Genomic DNA, 22850 nt, shown 5'->3' on the forward strand with positions numbered 1-22850 from the left:
TCACACCATCCATACAGATGCTTCCCACACACACATTTTCTATTTTTAAACAAAAGAACTATGGCCGTTGGCAAGCTATTCTGGGAGTCATAAGAATATCATATGAATTCACTGAAAAAAACACTGACTATATATTCCATTGGAGGTGCAGATAACAAATCTAAAGGACAGGGAACAACAAGGTCTTACCGTATAGCACAGGGAACTATACTCAGTATCCTATGATAAACCATAATGGAAAAGAATATTTTAAAAAGAGAATGTGTGTGTGTATATATATATATATATATATATATATACACACACACACACACACACATACGTATATATAACTGAATCACTTTGCTGTACAGCAGAAATTAATACAACATTGTAAATCAACTACACTCATTAAAAAAAATTAAAGAATCTGAAGGACAGTGTCTTCCCCAGCACATAAGTGTTCACTGAAAGGAACAGCCAACAAAGACCAATCATTTGCCTCTGAATAGGACAGAAAAATGGTAATTAGTGGACTCTCCACTACACATCTGCTTCTTTATCCCCTTCCTTCTTACCCACCAGTTCCTTACCTTTCCTGGACCGTTGCCAGGAACCAAACACAAACCAAACTGAATTGTGGGAACTGGCCCTAAACTGACTCAGTTCAACAACACAGCCACTCCAGCCCTGCTGGGCAACCCACCTGGAGAGCCTGGCCCTGCCAGGGTGGCTGAAAGGCTACAGGTCTTCCACCCTGGACCAGAGGTGCTTACGTATGAAAGGGGGAGTTAGAAGGGACTTCTTACCTGCCTCTGTCTACTTCTCACTCAGAAACACACTGGCATGTATGTTTTGACACTCAAATGGAGAGTCCCCAGTGTAATTCTTTGATTTTTGCTTTCTTAGGGTATAAAGTTGAAACTTGGAGGAAAATGACAAAAAAGATGCTTTTACTCCTTCCTCTCATTTCTCTCTTAAAAATATACATTAATATATGCTTTAGGCTTTCATATAGTCTTTTTTATAATTATTTGATTTACTCTTTTTAGTTCTAAACCAAGAACGGAGATACACCAGAATCCAGATGCCTCCTAAATTACTTCAAGGGCAAATGAAGAATCATGCTAGTGAACATAGCATGTAGTAGTTAAACATACTGAAGTATTTCTATTTCTAACAAAAGCCTTGTAAAACATGTTGGTCATCTCCATTTAATATCGTAACAAAAACAGAAGAAAAATAGAGTGATTTGTTCAAAACTCATCCCATTATGGCAGAGGCAAAGCAAGAACCCAAGAACTCTTTGATCTGAACCCAATAGAGCTTGTTTACCTTCCAGTATAATGGGGAGGGAGTTGTGAGTATACATCTTTGAACATAAAACAAAAACAGAACTATAACTTCTAGTCCATTTACTAATTCCCAGAGAATGCAGCCTCCAGTTTTAAAGTCTGTTTCAGCATTTGAATGATTTTAGTACAAGCCTCAATTAAGGCTTCATTTAGATCGCTATTAGCAGCATTGCTATATAAGAGATTTTTGTGACCACCTAGAGGGTTAGGATAGGGAGGCCAGTGGGAGGGAGACGCAAGAGGGAGGGGATATGGGGATATGGAGATATATGTATACATATAGCTGATTCACTTTGTTATACAGCAGAAACTAACACAACATTGTAAAGCAATTATACTCCAAAAAGGATGTTTAAAAAAAAGAAAAGGAAATTAGATGTTTACATATCATCTCTCTATCCCCACCCCTAAATGTGCATTGCTGTTTCCAGTTGTCCATAAAAGCAATAAAGCCATCATCAATAACTTCCACCTAAAACTGATGTGTGTCTTTATGACTCACTTCTTGTGTACCTATCTTGAGAGCACTAAAGCTGCATAGGAAAACCATAACTCAAACCCTGCCCTTTAAAAAAAAGTATGCTTTGTCAGCCAATGAGAAAGGATCTGCAGTGAGAATGTTAAAGGCAAGCAAATTGAGACATACCAAGAAGAAAACTTCACCAGGGAAGAAGAGCACTAGAACATAATAGAAAGAGGTGAAATAATTTATGGTTTTCTCAGAATTAGCAGGTTGAGGTCGGTTTCCTGACTTACTTTTATCTTAATTCTTTACAAATATGAAGACAATTATCACTTTTATTACTAGATAAAATATCTATCCAAGAGTATGACCTTGTATTTGAATTGTCAAAAGGGCTTTCTTGTACTATTTTCAGCATGTAATTGGCTAAAATGGAACCACAGCCTATTTAATTATTTCTGTCCCTTGTTTCCCCGTTATCTCTAGAAGTTCCAAAACCTGAGAATTAGGTTTAAACTCATAATTTGCAACTCATCTTTCAGTTTTTGTTGCTGTTGTTATTGTGTAAAACAGTTACCATTTCTAACTCTATTCCTGTATTTATTCCCTCCTCTAGGAGGGCAAAAATAAATTGAGTTAGACTTAAATAAAATTAAATGATTGTGATATTTTTTCAATTGAAAAAAAACCCCCACCAATATTCTCTATGCTATTAATGACCCCTGCCATCACCACAGCAGTGCTCTGACTCTTTTGTTGGTCCAAAAGAGAGGCAAATGTTTTATAGGCCAGTGAAAGTTATAATGGACAAGGATTCAAAACCTTTATCTACAATGCTAATTTAAACTAATCTGAGTTTATGATCTTTGGGGAGAGTTTTGATCCATGTGCAAGTTATTATTACAGTAAATTATTTTCCAGTAGGGCTTAGTGTAAAGGAAATGAGCATGATTCTATGACTAGGCAGAGGAGAAGTTTCCTAAGAAAAACAATCAAGGGTTGGAATGAGAAATAGTTTCCCAGAGATATCTCAAAATGCGAGTCAGATACTAATTTGTCCTGAGAGATTTAGTTGAAGCATCTCTGGAGGCTGAGTGATAAATTATATAACTCTGAAGGCTCTTCCCATTCCTGCAATCTGATGATAAATCTGAACATTACATTAGATTTGTGTTCTTTCAAATGGGTGACATGGCCTTCTCCCCTTTGACTCCAATGAGAAAAATATCTGTTGCGAGATTTTCTTCTTAGACTTTCTGTCACTTTTCCTACCTGAAAACAATAAAGACAGACACAATTACCTATAAAGGGAAACAAAGTGAAATTGGATCCCTCCCTCATACCAAACACAAAAATCAATTTTATCAATACATGAATTATTTATTTGTCAAATGCAAAACTTTTAGAGTTCTGTAGGTGATTATCTTTCTGACCATAGATCTTTTAAATATATCAAAATGTGCTGGCCATAAAATAAAAGCTTGAGCAATTCAACTACATTAAAACAAAGAACTTCGACTCATCAAAAGAGACCTTTCAAAAGTGAAAAGATAAGACTGAGGGAAGGTATCTGGAACACATATAACAGACAATATTGTTATTAAGACATACACAGAACTCCTTCAAGTTAATAAGGAAAAGACAAATAATACAATAGAAAAACAGGAAAAAGAAATGAAGAGTCATTTCACAGAAGGGGTAACAAATGGCCAATGCAAATCAAGACTGTGAGATACCATTTTATACCAACTTAATCAGCAAAAATTAAGAAATCTGACAATACCAAATATTAGAAAGGATATGAATCAACAGGGGAGAAAAAATATCATAACTGAAAAGAAAAGATAGTTATTCCCAGACCAAAGAGGACAGTGTTTGTGAACCAAGGATTATGATTAACCTGGTTTTGTATATATAAGGTCCCCCTAAGCATCCAAAAGAAATAAAAAATAAAACAAGTGTTTTCACAATTGGTTTATTTGCACTTTTATGATATTTCAAGTATTATAAAGTATCTGACAAATCTCCATTCACAGATTCTATACTACTTAACAGTATGTTTATCTACCTCTCCCTACTTTATCTCTTCTTACCGTTTCCTTGTTGGCTTACAGTTGAGAAAATGGGTAGAAAAGAAAATACTTCAATGTTTTTCTTGAAAAACAGTGGTGAGCCTAGAAAAATGACTTCTTAGGCTTTTAGCTTTATACCCAACAGCACACCAGTGCACACTTCCCCTAATTAGCAGCAATGACTTCATAGTTCTTTGAGTTTTTCATTTTTGCTTATGGGTCTACTTTTTTTCTTAATCAATCTTGCTTCAGGGATTAATACTTTCATTAATGTTTTCAAAGAACTGACTTTTTGCTTTGTTAATTTTCTCTACTGTTTGTTAATTTTCTCTACTATTTTCTATATTATTATTCCTGACTTTACTATTTTCCTTTTTTCTACCCCTTTGAGTTCATTTTGCTTTTTAAGCTGGAAATTTAGCGAGTTGATTTGAAACCTTTCTTTGTTTCTAATATAAATATTGAAAGTTATGCATTTCTCTCTAAACACTGCTTTAGTTATATTTCACAAACCTTAATACAGAATTTTCATTCACTTGAAAAATCTTTCTCATGTATCTTATGATTTCTTCTTTGACTTATTGGTTTAAAAGTATGCTGTTTAATTTCCAAAAGTTTGGGCTTTTCTAAGTATCTAATTGTTATTACTTTTTAATTTGTTATTAGTTTCTGAATAGTTTCTACTGTGGCCAGAGAACATATTCTGCATGATTTAAATCACTTCTGAAATTTAAGGATACTTACTTCATGTCAAAGGTTATGGTGTACCTTAGTGAATGTCCCTTGAAAAGAGTGTATATTCTGCAGTGGTTGGGTATAGTGTTCTGTAAATGTCAATAAGGTTAAGTTGATTGGTAGTTTTGTTCATATCTTCTACCTCCTTACTGATTTTTAAAGTCTATTTCTTCTATCAACTACTGATAAAAGAGTGTTAAAATATCCAGCTATGATTGTCTTCCTTTAGTTCTGACAGTTTTGCTTCATGTCTTTTGAAGCTCTGGTACTAGTTGCATAAATATTCAGGATTATTATGTTTTCCTGATTAATTGACACTTCAATATTATGAAAAGTCTTTTTATTTATTAAAAAAATTTTTAACCTTTTATTTTATATTGGAGTATAGCTGATTAACAATGTTGTGATAGTTTGACTTGGACATACATATACATGTATCCATTCTCCCCCAGACTCCCCTCCCATCCAGGCTGCCACTTAACATTGAGCAGACTTCCCTGTGCTCTACAGTAGGTCCTTGTTGGTTATCCGTACATGTCAATCCCAAACTCCCTAGTTATCCCTTCCCTCCACCCTTCCTCCACTGGTAACCATAAGCTCATTCTGTAAGTCTGTGAGTCCATTTCTGTTTTGTAAATACATTCATTTGTATCATTTCTTTTTAGATTCCTCTCTCTCTTTTTTTAAACATCTTTCTTGGAGTATAATTGCTTTACATTGGTGTGTTAGTTTCTTCTGTATAACATAAGATTCCATATAAGTGATATCATATTATATTATATTAATTATATTATATTATATCATATTATATTTCTCTTTCTCCATCTGACTTAATTCACTCAGAATGACAATCTCTAGGTCCAACCATGTTGCTGCAAATGGCATTATTTCATTCTTTTTTATGGCTGAGAAATATTCCATTGTATATATGTACCACACCTTCCTTATCCATTCCTCTGTCAATGGACATTTAGGTTGCTTCCATGTCTTGGTTTTTATAAACAGTACTGCAATGAACACTGGGGTACATGAATCCTTTTGGACCATGTTTTTCTCCAGATATATGCCCAGATGTGGGATTGTGGGGTCACATGGTAGCTCTATTTTTAGTTTTTTAAGGAACCTCCATACTGTTCTCCATAGTGGCTGTACCAATTTACATTCCCACCAACAGTGTAGGAGGGTTCCCTTCTCTCCACACCCTCTTCCAGCATTTATTGTTTGTGGATATTTTGATGATAGCCATTTTGACAGGTGTGAGGTGATATCTCATTGTAGTTTTGATTTGCATTTCTCTAATCATTAGCGATGCTGAACATCTTTTCATGTGCCTCTTGGCCATCTGTATGTCTTCCTTGGAAAAATGTCTATTTAGGTCTTCTGCCCATTTCTTGATTGGGTTCTTTGTTTTGATGATATTAAGCCATATGAGCTCTTTGTAGATTTTGAAGACTAATCCCTTCTCAGTCACATCATGGTGGCCTGTATGAGTTTGGGAGTGTTCCTTCCTCTGCAATTTTTTGGAAGAGTTTGAGAAGGATAGGTGTTAGCTCTTTTCTAAATGTTTGATAGAATTTGCCTGTGAAGCCATCTGGCCCTGGACTTTCGTTCTTGGAAGATTTTTAAATACAGTTTCAATTTCATTACTTGGGATTGGTCTGTTTATATTTTCTATTTCTTCCTGGTTCAGTTTTGGAAGGTTGTACTTTTCTAAGAATTTGTCCATTTTTCCAGGTTGTCCATTTTATTGGCAAATGGTTGCATATAGTAGTCTCTTATGATCCTTTATAATTCTGTAGTGTCAGTTGTAACTTCTTTCTCATTTCTAATTTTATTGATTTGAGTCCTCTCTCTCTTTTTTTAAACATCTTTCTTGGAGTATAATTGCTTTACATTGGTGTGTTAGTTTCTTCTGTATAACAAAGTGAATCAGCAATACATATACATACATCCCCATATCTCCTTCTTGCGTCTCCCTCTCACCCTCCCTATCCCACCCCTCTAGGTGGACACAAAGCACCGAGCTGATCTCCCTGTGCTACGCGGCTGCTTCCCACTAGCTATCTATTTTACATTTGGTAGTGTATATATGTCCATGCCACTCTCTTACTTCATCCCAGCTTACCCTTCCCCCTCCTCTTGTCCTCAAGTCCAATCTCTACGTCTGCATCTTTATTCCTGTCCTGCCCCTAGGTTCTTTAGAACCTTTTTTGTTTTTTGATTCCCTATATATGTGTTAGCATATGATATTTGTATATCTTTTTCTGACATACTTCACTCTGTATGACAGTCTCTAGGTCCATCCACTTCACTACAATTGACTCAATTTCGTTTATTTTTATAGCTGAGTAATATTCCATTGTATATATGTACCACATCTTCTTTAGCCATTCATCTGTCAATGGACACTTAGGTTGCTTCCATGCCTGGCTATTGTAAATAGAGCTGCAATGAACATTGTGGTACATGACACTTTTTGAATTATGGTTTTCTCTGGGTATATGCCCAACAGTGGTATTGCTGGGTTGTATGGCAGTTCTATTTTTAGTTTTTTGAGGAATCTCCATACTGCTCTCCATAGTGGCTGTATCAATTTACATTCCCACTAACAGTGCAAGAGTGTTCCCTTTTCTCCTCGCCCTCTGCAGCATTGATTGTTTGTGGATTGTTTGATGATGGCCATTCTGACTCATGTGAGGTGATATCTCACTGTAGTTTTGATTTGCATTTCTCTAATGATTAGTGATGTTGAGCATCCTTTCATGTGTTTGTTGGCAATCTGTATATCTTCTTTGGAGAAATGTCTATTTAGGTCTTCTGCCCATTTTTGGATTGGGTTGTTTGTTTTTTGATATTGAGCTGCATGAGCTGTTTATATATTTTGGAGATTAATCCTTTGTCAGTTGCTTTGTTTGCAAATAATTTCTCCCATTCTGAGGGTTGTCTTTTCTTCTTGTTTATGGTTTCCTGTGCTGTACAAAAGCTTTGAAGTTTCATTAGGTCCCATTTGTTTATTTTTGTTTCTATTTCCATTACTCTAGGAGGTGGGTCAAAAAGGATCTTGCTGTGATTTATGCCTTGGAGTGTTCTGCCTATGTTTTCCTCTAAGAGTTTTATAGTGTCTGGCCTTACATTTAGGTCTTTAATCCATTTTGAGGGTTTTTTTGTGTGTGTATGGTGTTAGAGAATGTTGTAATTTCATTCTTTTACATGTAGCTGTCCAGTTTTCCCAGGACAATTTATTGAAGAGGATGACTTGTCTCCATTGTGTATTCTTGCCTCCTTTATAAAAAACAAGGTGACCATATGTGCATGGGTTTATCTCTGGGCTTTCTATCCTATTCCATTGATCTATATTTCTGTTTTTGTGCCAGTACCATACTGTCTTGATTACTGCAGCTTTGTGGTATAGTCTGAAGTCAGGAGCCTGATTCCAACAGCTCCATTTTTCTTGCTTTGGCTATTCAGGGTATTTTGTGTTTCCACACAAATAGTGAAAATTTTTGTTCTAGTTCTGTGAAAAATGCCAGTGGTAGTGTGATAGGGATTGCATTGAATCTGTAGATTGCTTTGGGTAGTAGAGTCATTTTCACAATGTTGATTCTTCCAATCCAAGAACATGGTATATCTCTCCATCTGTTGGTATTATCTTTAATTTCTTTCATCAGTGTCTTATAGTTTTGTTCATACAGGTCTTTTGTCTCCTTAGGTAGGTTTATTCCTAGGTATTTTATTCTTTTTGTTGCAGTGGTAAATGGGAGTGTTTCCTTAATTTCCATTTCAGATTTTCATCATTGGTGTATAGGAATGCAAGAGATTTCTGTGCATTAATTTTGTATCCTGCTACTTTACCAAATTCATTGATTAGCTCTAGTAGTTTTCTGGTAGCATCTTTAAGATTCTGTATGTATAGTATCATGTCATCGGCAAACAGTGACAGTTTTACTTCTTCTTTTCCAATTTGGAATCCTTTTATTTCTGTTTCTTCTCTGATTGCTGTGGCTAAAACTTCCAAAACTATGTTGAATAACAGTGGTGAGAGTGGGCAACTTTATCTTGTTCCTGACCTTAGTGGAAATGGTTTCAATTTTTCACCATTGAGAACGATGTTGGCTGTGGGTTTGTCATATATGGCCTTTATTAAGTTGAGGTAAGTTCCCTCCATGCCTACTTTCTGGAGTTTTTATCATAAATAGGAGTTGAATTTTGTCGAAAGCTTTTTCTGCACCTATTGAGATGATCATATGGTTTTTCTCCTTCTGATTATTAATATGGTTTATCACATTGATTGATTTACATATATTGAAGAATCCTTGCATTCTTGGGATAAGCCCCACTTGATCATGGTGCATGAACCTTTTAATGTGCTGTTGGATTCTGTTTGCTAGTATTTTGCTGAGGATTTTTGCATCTATGTTCATCAGTGATATTGGCCTGTAGTTTTCTTTCTTTGTGACATCTTTGTCTGGTTTTGTTATCAGGGTGATGGTGGTCTCGTACAATGAGTTTGGGAGTGTTCCTCCCTCTGCTATATTTTGGAAGAGTGTGAGAAGTATAGGTGTTAGCTCTTCTCTAAATGTTTGATAGAATTTGCCTGTGAAGCCATCTGGTCCTGGGCTTTTGTCTGTTGGAAGATTTTAAATCACAGTCTCAATTTCAGTGCTTGTGATTGGTCTGTTTATATTTTCTGTTTCTTCCTGGTTCAGTCACAGAAGGTTGTGCTTTTCTAAGAATTTGTGCATTTCTTCCAGGTTGTCCATTTTATTGGCATAGAGTTGCTTGTAGTAATCGCTCATGATCCTTTGTATTTCTGCAGTGTCAGTTGTTACTTCTCCTTTTTCATTTCTTTTTCTAGTCGAGTCTTCTCCCTTTTTTTCTTGATGAGTCTGGCTAATGGCTTTTCAATTTTTTTTAACTTCTCAAGGAACCAGGTTTTAGTTTTATTGATCTTTGCTATCATTTCCTTCATTTCTTTTTCATTTACTTCGTTTTTTTCCTTTTCTCTTCTTTTTTTTTTTTTTTTTTTTTTTTTTTTTTTTTTTTTTTTTTTGAGGCAAGGAATATGACTTCATTCAACAAACCGGCAGACCAAGAAGGTGGCAGACTAGTGTCTCTGAAAAACGACCTTCTTTCAGTTACTTCTGATCTGATCTTTATGATTTCTTTCTTTCTGCTAACTTTTGGGGTTTTTGTTCTTCTTTCTCTAATTGCTTTAGGTGTAAGGTTAGGTTGTTTATTTGAGATGTTTCTTGATTCTTGAGGTAGGATTGTATTGCTATAGACTTCCCTCTTAGAACTGCTTTTGCTGCATCCTATAGGTTTTGGGTCATTGTGCTTTGATTGTCATTTGTTTCTAGGTAATTTTTGATTTCCTCTTTGATTTCTTCAGTGATCTCTTGGTTATTTAGTAGTGTATTGTTTAGCCTCCCTTTGTGTTTTTTACAGATATTTTCCTGTAGTTGATATCTAGTCTCATCGCATTGTGGTCAGAAAAGATACTTGATATGATTTCAATTTTCTTAAATTTACCAGGGCTTGATTTGTGATCCAAGATGTGATCTATCCTGGAGAATGTTCCATGAGCACTTGAGAAGAAAGTGTAATCTGCTGGTTTTGGATGGAATGTCCTATAAATATCAATTAAGTCCATATTGTTTAATGTAGCATTTGAAGCTTGTGTTTCCTTATTTATTTTCATTTTGGATGATCTGTCCATTAGTGAAAGTGGGGTGTTAAAGTCCCCTACTATGATTGTGTTACTGTCGATTTCCCCTTTTATGGCTGTTAGTATTTGCCTTATGTATTGAGGTACTCCTATCTTGGGTGCATAAATATTTACAATTGTTATATGAATTCTTGGATTGATCCCTTGATCATTATGTAGTGTCCTTCTTTGTCTCTTGTAATAATGTTTATTTTAAAGTCTGTTTTGTCTGATATGAGAATTGCTACTCCAGCTTTCCTTTGATCTTCATTTGCATGGAATATCTTTTTCCATCCCCTCACTTTCAGTCTGTATGTGTCCCTAGGTCTGAAGTGGGTCTCTTGTAGACAGCATATGTACAGGTCTTGTTTTTTTATCCATACAGCCAGCCTATGTCTTTTGGTTGGAGCATTTAATCTGTTTACATTTAAGGTAGTTATCGATATATATGTTCCTATTATCATTCTCTTAATTGTTTGTGATTTGTTATTGTAAGTCGTTTCCTTCTCTTGTGTTTCCTGCCTAGAGAACTTCTTTTAGCATTTGCTGTAGAGCTCGTTTGGTGGTGTTGGATTCTCTTAGCTTTTGCTTGTATGTAATGGTTTTAATTTCTCTGCCAAATCTGAATGAGATGCTTGCTGGGTATAGTAATCTTGGTTATATGTTTTTCCCTTTCATCACTTTAAATATTTCCTGCCACTCACTTCTGGCTGCAGAGTTTCTGATGAAAGATCAGCTGTCAAGCTTACAGGGATTCCCTCGTATATTAAGTGTTGTTTTTTCCCTTGTTGCTTTTAATATTTTTTCTTTGTATTTAATTTTTGATAGTTTGATTAATATGTGTCTTGGTATGTTTCTCCTTGGGTTTATCCTGTATGGGACTTTCTGCTCCTCCTGGACTTGATTGACTATTTCCTTACCCATATTAGGGAAGTTTTCAACTATAATCTCTTCAAATATTTTCTCAGTCCCTTTTTTATTTCTCTTCTTCTGTGACCCCTATAGTTCAATTGTTGGTGCATTTAATGTTTTCCCAGAGGTCTCTGAGTTGTCCTCAATTCTTTTCATTCTTTTTCCTTTATTCTGCTGTGTGGTAGTTATTTCCATCATTTTATCTTCCAGGTCACTTATCCATTCTTCTCTCTCAGTTATTCTACTATTGATTCCTTCTAGAGAATTTTAAATTTCATTTATTGTGTTCTTCATCATTGTTTGTTTGCTCTTTAGTTCTTCTAGGTCCTTGTTAAATGTTTCTTGTATTTTTTCCATTCTATTTCCAAGATTTTGGATCATCTTTACTGTCATTACTCTGAATTCTTTTTCAGGTAGCCTGCCTATTTTGTCTTCATTTGTTTGGTCTGGTGAGTTTTTGCCTTGCTTCTTCATCTGCTGTGTATTTCTCTTTCTTCTCATTTTGCTTAACTTTCTGTGTTTGGGGTCTACATTTCTCAGACTGCATGTTCACAGTTCCCGTTGTTTTTTGTGTCTGCTCCCAGTGGGTAAGTTTGTTTCAGTGGGTTGTGTAGGCTTCCTGGTGGAGGGGACTGGTGCCTCTGTTCTGGTGGGTGGGGCTGGATCTTGTCCTTCTGGTGGGCAAGGCCAGGTCCGGTGGTGTGTTTTGGGGTGTCTGTGAACTTAGTATGACTTTAGGCAGCCTGTCTGCTAATAGGTGGGGTTGTGTGCCTGTCTTGCTAGTTGTAAGGCATGGGGCTTCCAGCACTGGAGCTTGCTAGCCATTGGGTGGAGCTGGGTCTTAGTGTCGAGATGGAGATCTCTGGGAGAGCTCTCGCTGATTGATATTACGTGGGACCAGAAGGTCTCTGGTAGTCAAATGTTCTGGACTTGGCCCTCCCACCTTGGAGGCTTAGGCCTGACAGTTGGACGGAGTACAGAGACCCTGCCAGCCACGTGGCTCTGAAGAAAAGGATGAAAAAGAAAAGAAAAAAATGATCAAATAGAATCCCAAAGCAAATGGGAAAAGCAAAACTAAACAGACAAAATCACACAAAGAAATATACACATACACTCACAAAAAGATAAAAAAGGATAAAATAAAATAAATAAATAAAATAATTAAAAATTAAAAGAAGGAAATGAGCAACCAAACCAGTAAACGAATTCAGCATTGATAACAAGCACTAAAAACTAAACAAAGGTAAACATAAAACCAGAAACAAATCAGATGCAGATGTGAGCCCCAAGTCTACAGTTGCTCCCACAGTCTACCACGTCAATTTTGGGAACATTCGTTGTCTATTCAGGTATTTCACAGATGCAGCATTTATCAAGTTGATTGTGTGGATTTAATCTGCTCCTCCTGAGGCTGCACTGAGAAATGTCCCTTTCTCTTCTTTTCTCGCACAGCTCCTGGGGTTCAGGAGCCGCCTCTGCACGTAGGTTGCCCTCAGGCATCTGTTCCCGCCCAGACAGGAGGGGGTTAAAGCAGCGGCTGATTAGGGCTCTCTTGCTCACTCAGGCTGGGGGTAGGGAGGGGTAAGTAGTCGTAAATGGAATGCGGGCAAGCCTGCAGCGGCAGAGGCCAGCATGACATTGCAACAGCCTGAGGTGCGCTGTGTGTTCTCCAGAGGATGTTGTCCCTGGATCACGGGACTTTGGCAGTGGGGGGCTGCACAGGCTCTAGGTGGGGGTGTGGGTAGTGACCTGTGCTTGCACACAGGATTCTTGGTGGCAGCGGCAGCAGCCTTAGCGGTTCCTGCCTGTCTCTGCTTTCTGAGCTGATAGCCGCGGCTCGCACCCATCTCTGGAGTTCACTTAGGCGGTGCTTTGCCTGCTGTGGGCACATGGAGCAGGAATCCCCTCTCCTTGCACACCCCTAAACTAACGGCCTCTTCGGCAGGTCCAGACATTTTCCCCCACTCCCTCCCAGCTAGTTGTGGCACACTAGCCCCCTTCAGGCTGTGTTCACGCAACCAACCCCAGTCCTCTCCCTGGGGGGTCTGACCTCCGAAGCCCAAACCTCAGCTCCCAGCCCCTGCCCGCCCCGAAGAGTGAGCAGACAAGTGTCTCAGGCTGGTGAGTGGTGGTTGGCACCGATCCTTTGTGCGGGAATCTCTCCGCTTTGCCCTCTGCAGCCCTGTTGCTGGGCTCTTCTCCAAGGCTCTGAAGCTTCCCCCCTGTCCACCCCCTGTCCCCACCAGTGAAGGGGCTTTCTAGTGTGTGGAAACTTTTCCTCCTTTACAGCTCCCTCCCAGAGGTGCAGGTTCTGTCCCTATTTTTTGTCCCTATTTTTTCTTTTTTCTTTGCTCTACCCAGGTATGTGGGGATTTTCCTTTTTCCTGCCTTTTAGGAAGTCTGAGGTCTTCTGCCAATGTTTAGTAGGTGTTCTGTAAGAGCTGTTCTACGTGTAGATGTATTTTTGATGTACTTATGGGGAGAAAGGTGATCTCCACGTCTTACTCCTCTGCTGTCTTGAACATCCCTCTAAAATGGTTTATTTTATTGTCTAAAATATTCTTCGAACTTATATGGATGAAAAAATACCCAAAGATATCCAAAAAAAGTGTGGAAAAGAAAAGAAAACAGTGTGATGTTAGGGAGAGTAGCAATAATGGTTTTGGAAATTTCAGAAGGTACTATATCTTCAAGGTAATTAAATGAGTATGGTATGACATAGAAACAGACAAATACATCAGTGAATAGAATAGAGAATTGGAAATAGATTGTAATATATATATAAATATATGTAAGATTGATGAATACCATAGTTGTAGATGGATATATTTATAGCAATCATGCAAGAGCTCTTATAAGAAAAAGGCATGTTACCATGTAGAAAATGGGAAAAGGATATCAACAGATAATTCACAAAAGACCAATTCCAAATATAACAAATACATAAAAAGATGCTCTAAAGCACTAGTACTCAGGAAAATGCACATAACACTAGCAATGAGCTGTCACTTCATACTTATCAAATGGATAAAAAGAAAGCTAACATCTATTGCTGGCTGCAGCATAGAGAAAGGAAAAGCATGATCTCAAGCATCACTGGTGGAAGTGTGAAAACTTTTTGTTGTTCTGAAACTGTCAAGCAACATCTGATAAAATTAAAAATGTTTACACTTTCCAACCCAACAATCCCACTCTTGGGAATCTAGCCTTCAGAAAGAAAATCACCAAGAATTAAGGAAATATATAAAAGGTATTTCCTGTAAGATTGTTTGTAGGAAACAACTGGAAACAGAAGGAATGCCTATTATAGGGAAATGGCTGAATCGAGTAGGAAATACCCACACCAAAGGGAAATATGCAACCATTAAAAAAAATGCATGAAAGTTTTGTCAAGTGACTTGAAGGAATTTCTACAAGATGTAGAAAGTGTTTAATGGATGGATACTATTTTGTAAAACAGTAAGAACAAAATAAACACAAAAAACTCATGTGTGTGTCATGTATGTGTGTGTGTTTCCATACAGGGTTACATGAGAAGGGAGGGAAAGGGAGACATTCAGACGGGGCTGTTCACATAGGCCATCTTGGGGTGTTGGCATGCGGTGAATTGGTGAGCATGAAGAGTTGCTTTTACAATGCAACCCTGGAGTGAAATCTGCAGAGAACTTCCCTTCCTTTGCTGCATGAATCACTAACAGCTACAAGAAAAAAGAGCAAAAATCAGACATATTCAGTTCTGACTTTATGATAGATTGTATTTTTTTCCTTCCCAGAAGCATTTTCCTTATTTCTATCTGAATTCAAAAGAGTGAGATTGTTGTGTTTGTTTTAACAATTCATTTCTCTTTACTTCTATTTCAGAATTTGCAACTTTAGATTTTTACACTCTTTCCCTAGGTTTTTATTCAGGTTTAAACTTGTTATGGTGCCCATTTTTTTAAAGGTAGATTGATGGGTACTCTTGTTTCCTATGCCCTTACTGATGCTATTCAGTTTTTTGTTTGTACTTTTAGCCACAACAGAACATGTTTCTATGAGAAAATTTTATTAATACTCAAATATTCTATCCTAGGTCATAATTAATAGGTGAGAATTAATCGTCTTTTAAAAAATTTTCTTTTTTCCTATTTCTTTCTTTATTTTCTTTCTTTCTTTATTTTTGGCTGTGTTGGGTCTTCGTTGTGGCACATGGGCTTTCTCTAGTTGCGGCGAGCAGGGGCTACTCTTTGTTTGGGTGTGCAGGCTTCTCGTTGCGGTGGCCTCTCTTGTTGTGGAGCACAGGCTCTAAGTGCACAGGCTTCAGTAGTTGCTGCACATGGCTCAGTAGTTGTGGCTTGCAGGCTCTAGAGTGCAGGCTCAGTAGTTGTGGCACACGGCTTAGTGGCTCCATGGCATATGGGATCTTTCCAGACCAGGGCACAAACCCATGTCCCCTGCATTGGCAGGTGGATTCTTAACCACTGCGCCACAAGGAACGCCCCGAGAATTAATTGTCTTAAAGTTCTCTTATTCAGTTGAGGTGGATCAGGAAAGGTTACCTGGAGGAGGTGTGTGACACATAATAGGCATTCAAATGTTTTCCAGTGAGGACGCTTCTAAACTGACACTGAAGGGGCAAGTAGGAACTAGCCAGAGAACTGGGAGAACAGATAGGTTATTCCAGGCAGAGGAAATACTAATAATGGCAATGGCATTTATTGAGACAACCTGCATTTATTGGAAATTCACTATGTACAAAGTAACTCGATAACCTCTTTGATGCATTAGCTCACAGATTCTACACATTAACCCTATATTTCCAATCTACAGATGAGGAAACTGAGGCTTAGATTCAGTGGCCTGCTCGGGTGTCAAGGCCTCTTAAAACACAATAAGGGGGCTTCCCTGGTGGTGCAGTGGTTGGGAGTCCGCCTGCCGATGCAGGGGACACGGGTTCGTGCCCCGGTCTGGGGGGATCCCACGTGCCGCGGAGCGGCTCGGCCCGTGAGCCATGGCCGCTGAGCCGGCCACGACAGTGAGAGGCCCGCGTACCGCAAAAAAAAAAAAACCAAAACACAATAAGGGGACTTCCCTGGTGGCGCAGTGGTTAAGAATCCGCCTGCCAATGCAGGGGACATGGATTCAAGCCCTGGTCCAGGAAGACCCCAGAGACCCCGCAGAGCAACTAAGCCCACGAGCCACAACTACTGAGCCTGCACGCCACAACTACTGAAGCCCGTGTGCCTAGAACCCGTGCTCTGCAACAAGAGAAGCCACCACAATGAGAAGCCCACGCACTGCAACGAAGAGTAACCCCAGCTCACCATGACTAGAGAAAGTCCGTGTGCAGCAACGAAGATCCAGCGCAGCCAAAAATAAATAAATGAATAAATAATAGGAAACACACACATACACACACACACACACACACACACACACACACAAAGAGTAAGGGGTGGAATTGGGATTCAAACTCCAGTCTGTCTGTTGCCAAAGCCTGAGCTATTACCTGCTATAGTGTACAGCTTCCCCTAACTGCAGGTGTAAGAGGCTGCATTCTGTCTCCTGAGTGTATTGGGTTACTTAACAACTCACCCAGGCATGACCATACTACCTTCTTCACATTTCACTACCTGAAAGAATTTTGTAACATTTCACACCTGGATGTTTGTGCATCTTGCCTTCTAGATCTTTCAGAAAAATGTTCAGTGAAGCAATTTCCAGCATTAACCTGCAGGTGGTCCCAGTATTAATACTATGCTATTCAGAGAAGTATCTATGTATTCTATTCTGCTTCTAGAAATTTTAAGATACCTAACTCTACTGAGTGGGGAAAATATTTTCCCTAAGGTAATTCAATAATTTAAACACATTTTTTCCTATTTTTTCTGAAAATCTAAATAGTTTTTATAGTAGGTTGTTTTCATTAACTGTCCTTTACTCATATATGTATATAAAACACTAAATGACAAGGATTCTGTTCTATTCCAAGTGAAGGTAAGGTAGTCAAAACTCTGCCTCATTTTCAGCTCTGTCTTTGGGATCGCTTGTTTACCAGGAACAGAAATCCTCTTAAACGAGCTAAGGAAAAAATGAGGAATTTACCTTAAGATACCAGAGTATCTCATAGATCCTGAAGGAATCAAGTTGATTTGGGTCTCCAAAGAGGCTAGGAAAGGAAATGGACAAAAAATCAGGAAGCCACATAATTCTGGAGTCAAGTGTTCTCTATTTCTGATTCTCTCTGTTCACCTGCTTTATTCTTTCTGCTGCAGATCAGCCACTTCTATTTCAGCACACAAGGACCCCCTACTAGTTTTGGATGACTCCCAGGTCAATGTACAATTGAGTTAGACTCTGAGTTCCCTGGTTTAAATGATCTGAAGTTCCGCTGGCCCACTAATCAATTGCTTCACCCCACATCCAGCCCCGGTCTGAATAATTGTGAGCAAGGAAGTGTGGGACCATTTAGTATATAGTATGTAGGGCTCCCCTCCAGGGCCTTGGAGAGGATGGATCTCTAAAAATAGTAAAGGGGGTAGGGCTTGCTGCCATTAAAGTAATAGTCTACAGATAGTAGTAACAAGAGGAGTAACATTTTACATAAAATCAGCCAAGATTAGATATTCCTGTCCAGCTGGACATATACAAATGCAATGCAAATCATTTCAAGATGCCTTTATGGAACCTTTCTAAATTCACATATCCAAGCATGGCTTTTAGAAAAATGTTGTCTGATGGCCAGGAACAATGTATTCCATAAATAATGCTTTCTTTCCATTTTCATAGGATGAAGTTTGACTTGGACCTTAGTCACAGACCTGTGAACTGAGGAAAACTCTTAGTGTAAAATGTATTAACTCTAACACATTTCAAGAAGATTCATGTTCCTACGCCATGGGCACCTGGCACATGCCAGGTGATCAGTGTATGTTTATCAAATGAGTGAATGTCAAGTTTTGCCAGTCTTTCAAGAACCATGCCAGTCTGTTAGGGAAACTGATAAGAGTGTTTTGCCTCCTGTTTTATTCAGGGGACAATTTATGTATTATACAACTTTGACTTTCCTGCCTGTGTCCTGCTGCCCAAAATGTGACAGTTTTGTTCAACATTAGCACCAAATCAAATTATAAGACTCAAATCAGCCAACGTCCTTGGCAAAGGGTTGACAGAGGTGAATGGAGAGAACGGTGGAAAGACTGAGGCTAAGAATAGATTATTTGGATTGCTGGTATTTTTTTATCATGGTCTCCGCTCACTTGCCATTATTAGCATGGGTAGTTAATAGCTGGCTAGCTGGATTTCCTCTTAGTCTCAGGTTCTATCATAATTTGAGTGAATTTAATCAGGAATGATGCTATTAAATGGATTTCTAGCCTGGACCCCTGGGAACTTTCCAGGGCATGGCGAGTGGAAGAACAACCGAGAACAACCAAGTGACATGTTTGTCCCTCTGCAGTTTCCTGCTGTGACAGGTCACCCTGGAACATACACCTGCTTGTCCACAGTTATAATATGATATCCTTAGACACCATAATGATAGAATCCAATGTGTCAGCCTGGGTTTAAAACTATGTCTCTAGTAGCTTTCGTTTTTATTATTTCATGTTGTCTGGTTCTCATTATTTCTTATTTTTTACATTTCTGCATGTTAGTCTCTCACATTTATTAGTCTGTTCATTTGTTATATTTTCTTCTAAGATTCTTGAGGAAGGGCGTTCACTTTTTAGCAATCGGTGACACTGTTTGGGAAGTGAGGAGTTTTGCTATTGTATTTGCTATGCCCCTCAAAGCACAGTCCTCAAATGAAGGACTTGAAAACATGTATTAGAGAGGAGCCTCTGGCTCTAGTCACAAGCTACACTTAGTGTATTAGATATACTCCACAAAATTCTGCTGAATTTTAGTCCTCATCAGTTTTAAAAAATTCCAGTTAGCAAAACACACAAATAGGTGACTATAGACTGAATGTCTGTGTCCCCCCCCAAAGTACATACGACGAAACCCTAATCTCCAAGGTGATGGTATTTGGTGGTGGGGCCTTTGGGGAGGTGTTTAGGTCATGAGAGCATAGCCCTCATGGATAGGACTTGCACCCTTACAAGAGGCTCCAGAGAACTCCCTCACCTCTTTTACCACATGAGGACACAATGAAAAGACAGCTGTCTATGATGAACCGAGAAGCCTGCTCTCACCAGACACTGAATCTGCCAGTGCCTTGGTCTTGGACTTCTCAGCCTCCAGAACTGTGAGAAATAAATTTTTGTTGTTTTAAAGCCACCCAGCCTATGATATTTTTCTTATAGCAGCCCAAACAGACTAAGACACAGGCCTTCATCGTTTCCAAGTTCAGACATGCTTCTAACACCGGGGGACAAGGCCCACTCCCACTCAGCATGGGTAACTTTTTTGTAGCCAGCTCTTGTGTAAGTACTTTCACTGGTCGTGATTTTTACACAGATTATCCTTTGGCCACGGCTGTTCATGCATTTGAGCACAAGATCTTGAATATTTATTTGTTATCATATATCTGATATTCTGTGACTCTCAAAATAGTACCATCGCCTTATTACATAAACTCTCAATGCTACATGACCATTGATAAAAAATACCCAGTCACTGAGAGTCTCATAAACACCAAGAGCCTTGGGGTATATCTTCAGGGGCACAGCTACATTCCCTCAACAGATGCATCTGCTAATTCATTTTTATCACTGCCTGCCCAAGGTGAATCAGAGAGCAGCCACCATGTTTCTTGTTAGGTGGATGCCCCAATAAACAGCAATAGCTGTGAAAGCCAGTGGAGAAGTGCATTTTCCCCTTTCACTGGAATTCTAATTTATTTGATGGGTTCTTAACTGCTGGGGAGAAAAGGGGTATGACCTTGCCCAAAGCCTGGAGAGCAGACTAGGTCTCTTTGGGGAGTAGAGGTGACATTTTCTGGCTTTGTGCATTTCTCTCACATTGTTCATTGTCCTTTGGAAAACTCCTTTCAGAAGTCTTCCCATCTCAAGAAATTCTTCAACCCACAAATAAATTCTACCAAACCCACAGGATCCGAAACCCATAGACCCGGGTTCAGTTTCCCTCCTTAGAAGCTGCTGTCTTAGCGTGTGTAGCTGGACCCTTTTCTGCAGCAGGGGCTAAGATTACTTTCATTCAAGTTACAGGATGACGGTGGGCCCTAGTTTGGCAGCCCTGCAGAAGCAGGAACGGCCATGTTCAGCCGTGTTCAACCCACAAAGAATCCATCTGAAAAATATAGTCATAGTTCATTCTTCCAAAAACCACGCCAGACCCACATTGACCCACCCAGGTGCCAGCTCAGTTTCTGTGGAATCAGAAACATCCTGATGTTACAACGCCCAGTCTCCTGATCTTTTTCTTCTTTTCTTTCTTTTTTGCCTACTCTTCCATTTTTCCAAATTACCTCTTGGCTGCCAATGACTTAGCTTTGCCCTTTGGGAACCTGGTAGTTGGGACTTAAAACCAAAGAGGCAGACGTCTCAGAGATTGTGTTCTCTAAAGTTCTCTCCAGTTCTCTAAATTTCTTTATCTGGTATTTCTTACACGAAAGGTTACTAGGACATTGTAATCCTCACTTAGAATATGACTGTATTTTATTCTAAGTTCAAAAAATCTCAAGGTCTAGTATCTATATGTCTACATCTATGTTTCTTAAAGACTCACAACTCTTATGCAGTATAGGTTGAGTTTTAGATGAAAGTTTATCCAAGAAATATTTTTTTGTGTATCTTTATGCAGTCGGAATGAGAATACAGTAGTGAACAAGACAGAAAGATCCCTGGTTCTAGAGTAGGCATTCTAGGAGCAGAATGGCTCCATAGAATTATCTACTTCAGAAGTCAGAGAGAAAAATCGTGCTAGAAACTGGAAGGGAGTATGCATTTGCCATGTTCTGTAGTGTACTATTGACACAGAATTTTAAAAAAATGATTTCACAGGAAAATGTTTCAGGTCGATTACTTCCATTCAGGAAATACATGCTCATTATTTTCTTCAAACTAGAAATTACTTTATCCTTTTTTTCTTTGAAGTTCTCTTAAGTCTGTTATTATTCAGGATCTCTATCCAATTTCTCATCAAATTGCCCTATTTGTAGCTTCCAAACGTTAACACCTCTGTGCTGAAATGGAGCCTATAAAATGCGTTAGGGATTTAAACAGTGTGTGAGGCAAAAATGGTATTTAAGCCCTTAATGAAATTATGAGCTTTGGAAAGTGTTGCATTTTGGGTTTATGGGAGTCTTCTTTCACTTACTTTTTTTTGGGGGGGTGGGTAGGGAGGGTGGGAAATACTCAATAGACGTTTACTATATTTATTGTCTTCTCTTAAAATACAATTTTCATGAACTAGCCATTTTATGAACAACTTCACATTGCTTGAACGCATCTGTAAAGTTCCTGTGTGTGTTTTTCCAACTCTCAAAGCGGTTTCTTCGTACTGGTCTGATTCTCACAGGCAGAAAAGCTAAACATGTCTCTCGTCGCTTCACTGATCTTTCTCCAGAAAAGTGAAAGTGAAGAGAAAAGAAAACAGAGAAAAAAGGAGCACGGAGGAGGAGAGAGAAAAAGGGGGGGGGGCGGGTGAGGGAGTCAGAAAATGAAGGAATACTAGAGCACTGGAGCACAGACTGCGGACGCGCAGACCCAGAGCAGCCACAGCGCGGAGCTGCTGGTGGCCACTGGTCCCCGGAGCTGCCAATCCGGGCGTAATCCTGTAGGAATTTCTCCCGGGTTTAGCTGGGAGTCACACTGCCGCCTCCCCTCCTCGAGACGCCCGGAGAAGCCCGGGGAAGCGGGCTCCGGAGGGAGGGTGGGAGCGGGAGGAGAAGAGGAGGAGGAAGGGAGGAGGAGGAGGAGGAGGAGGTGGAGGAGGACCCTGGGAGGGAGGCGGTGGCGCGGGAGGAGGAGGGGCACAGCCGCTGAGCCACTAGCTCCGCTCCGACGCGCTTCTCTCCAGATACTCCGGGAGCTCCAGCCGCGCGGATCAGGCGCTCCCACCGTTCTGTACCCAAACTTCAGCTGCAGCTACATTCCAAGCCACCTAATTTATTCCTCAAAAATCAGAAACGGAGCCGCGACACGGGGAAGGAGTCCGCGGAGGAGTAAAACAACAGCAGAGCAAGAAGAGCTCCAGAGAGCTGCCTCACAGGAGCAACAGCTAGGCATCGGTTGTGTAGGAACCAACAAGTGAGAAGGCGCCGCGTTCCCGGGGCGCAGCCGCAGGCGCAGCAGGAGGAAGCGAGAGCCCGGAGCCCGAGCTCCCGAGCCCGAGCCGCGGTCGCTGCGGCTGCTCTGCTCCGGTCCTTCTGCGCAGACTGCGCCGGGCGCTGGGCGAGAGACTTCTTTTTTCCCTCGTTGTAAAGCGGCGGCTGGGAGCAGCCGGTCCCCGGGGAATATGCGGCGCGCTTGGATCCTGCTCACCTTGGGCTTGGTGGCCTGCGTGTCGGCGGAGTCGGTGAGTGGGCCAGGCGGGGGACGCGCGCGCCGTTTTGGGTGCAGAGACCGAGCAGAGTCCGCAGAGCCCGCGGGGAATCGGGGAGCGCCACCTGGGGGATGCCCCCCACTCCCAGACGTGCCCCACGGCCCCCGGGGACCTGCTGGGACAAATGAGCTCTCTCCTCCACT

General features: G+C 39.9%; 1 protein-coding gene and 1 long non-coding RNA gene across 2 annotated transcripts in view; both read left to right on the plus strand.

The window, feature by feature from the left end:
* LOC136792945 (uncharacterized) overlaps positions 1-12742 on the plus strand; it is a 29102-nt gene extending 16360 nt beyond the window's left edge. Inside the window, exon 3 of the long non-coding RNA XR_010837589.1 lies at positions 12673-12742. This is a non-coding gene — a long non-coding RNA (uncharacterized lncRNA). The remainder of the gene's footprint in view (positions 1-12672) is intronic.
* A 9260-nt stretch (positions 12743-22002) lies between these two features.
* The window catches only part of SDC2 (syndecan 2), a 112560-nt gene continuing 111712 nt past the window's right edge, over positions 22003-22850 (plus strand). Inside the window, exon 1 of the mRNA XM_059043632.2 lies at positions 22003-22680. Coding sequence (XP_058899615.1) covers positions 22621-22680 — 60 coding nt within the window. The 5' untranslated portion in view covers positions 22003-22620. The remainder of the gene's footprint in view (positions 22681-22850) is intronic.

This window comes from Kogia breviceps, chromosome 17 (assembly GCF_026419965.1).
Source record: "Kogia breviceps isolate mKogBre1 chromosome 17, mKogBre1 haplotype 1, whole genome shotgun sequence".
Taxonomy (NCBI): domain Eukaryota; kingdom Metazoa; phylum Chordata; class Mammalia; order Artiodactyla; family Physeteridae; genus Kogia; species Kogia breviceps.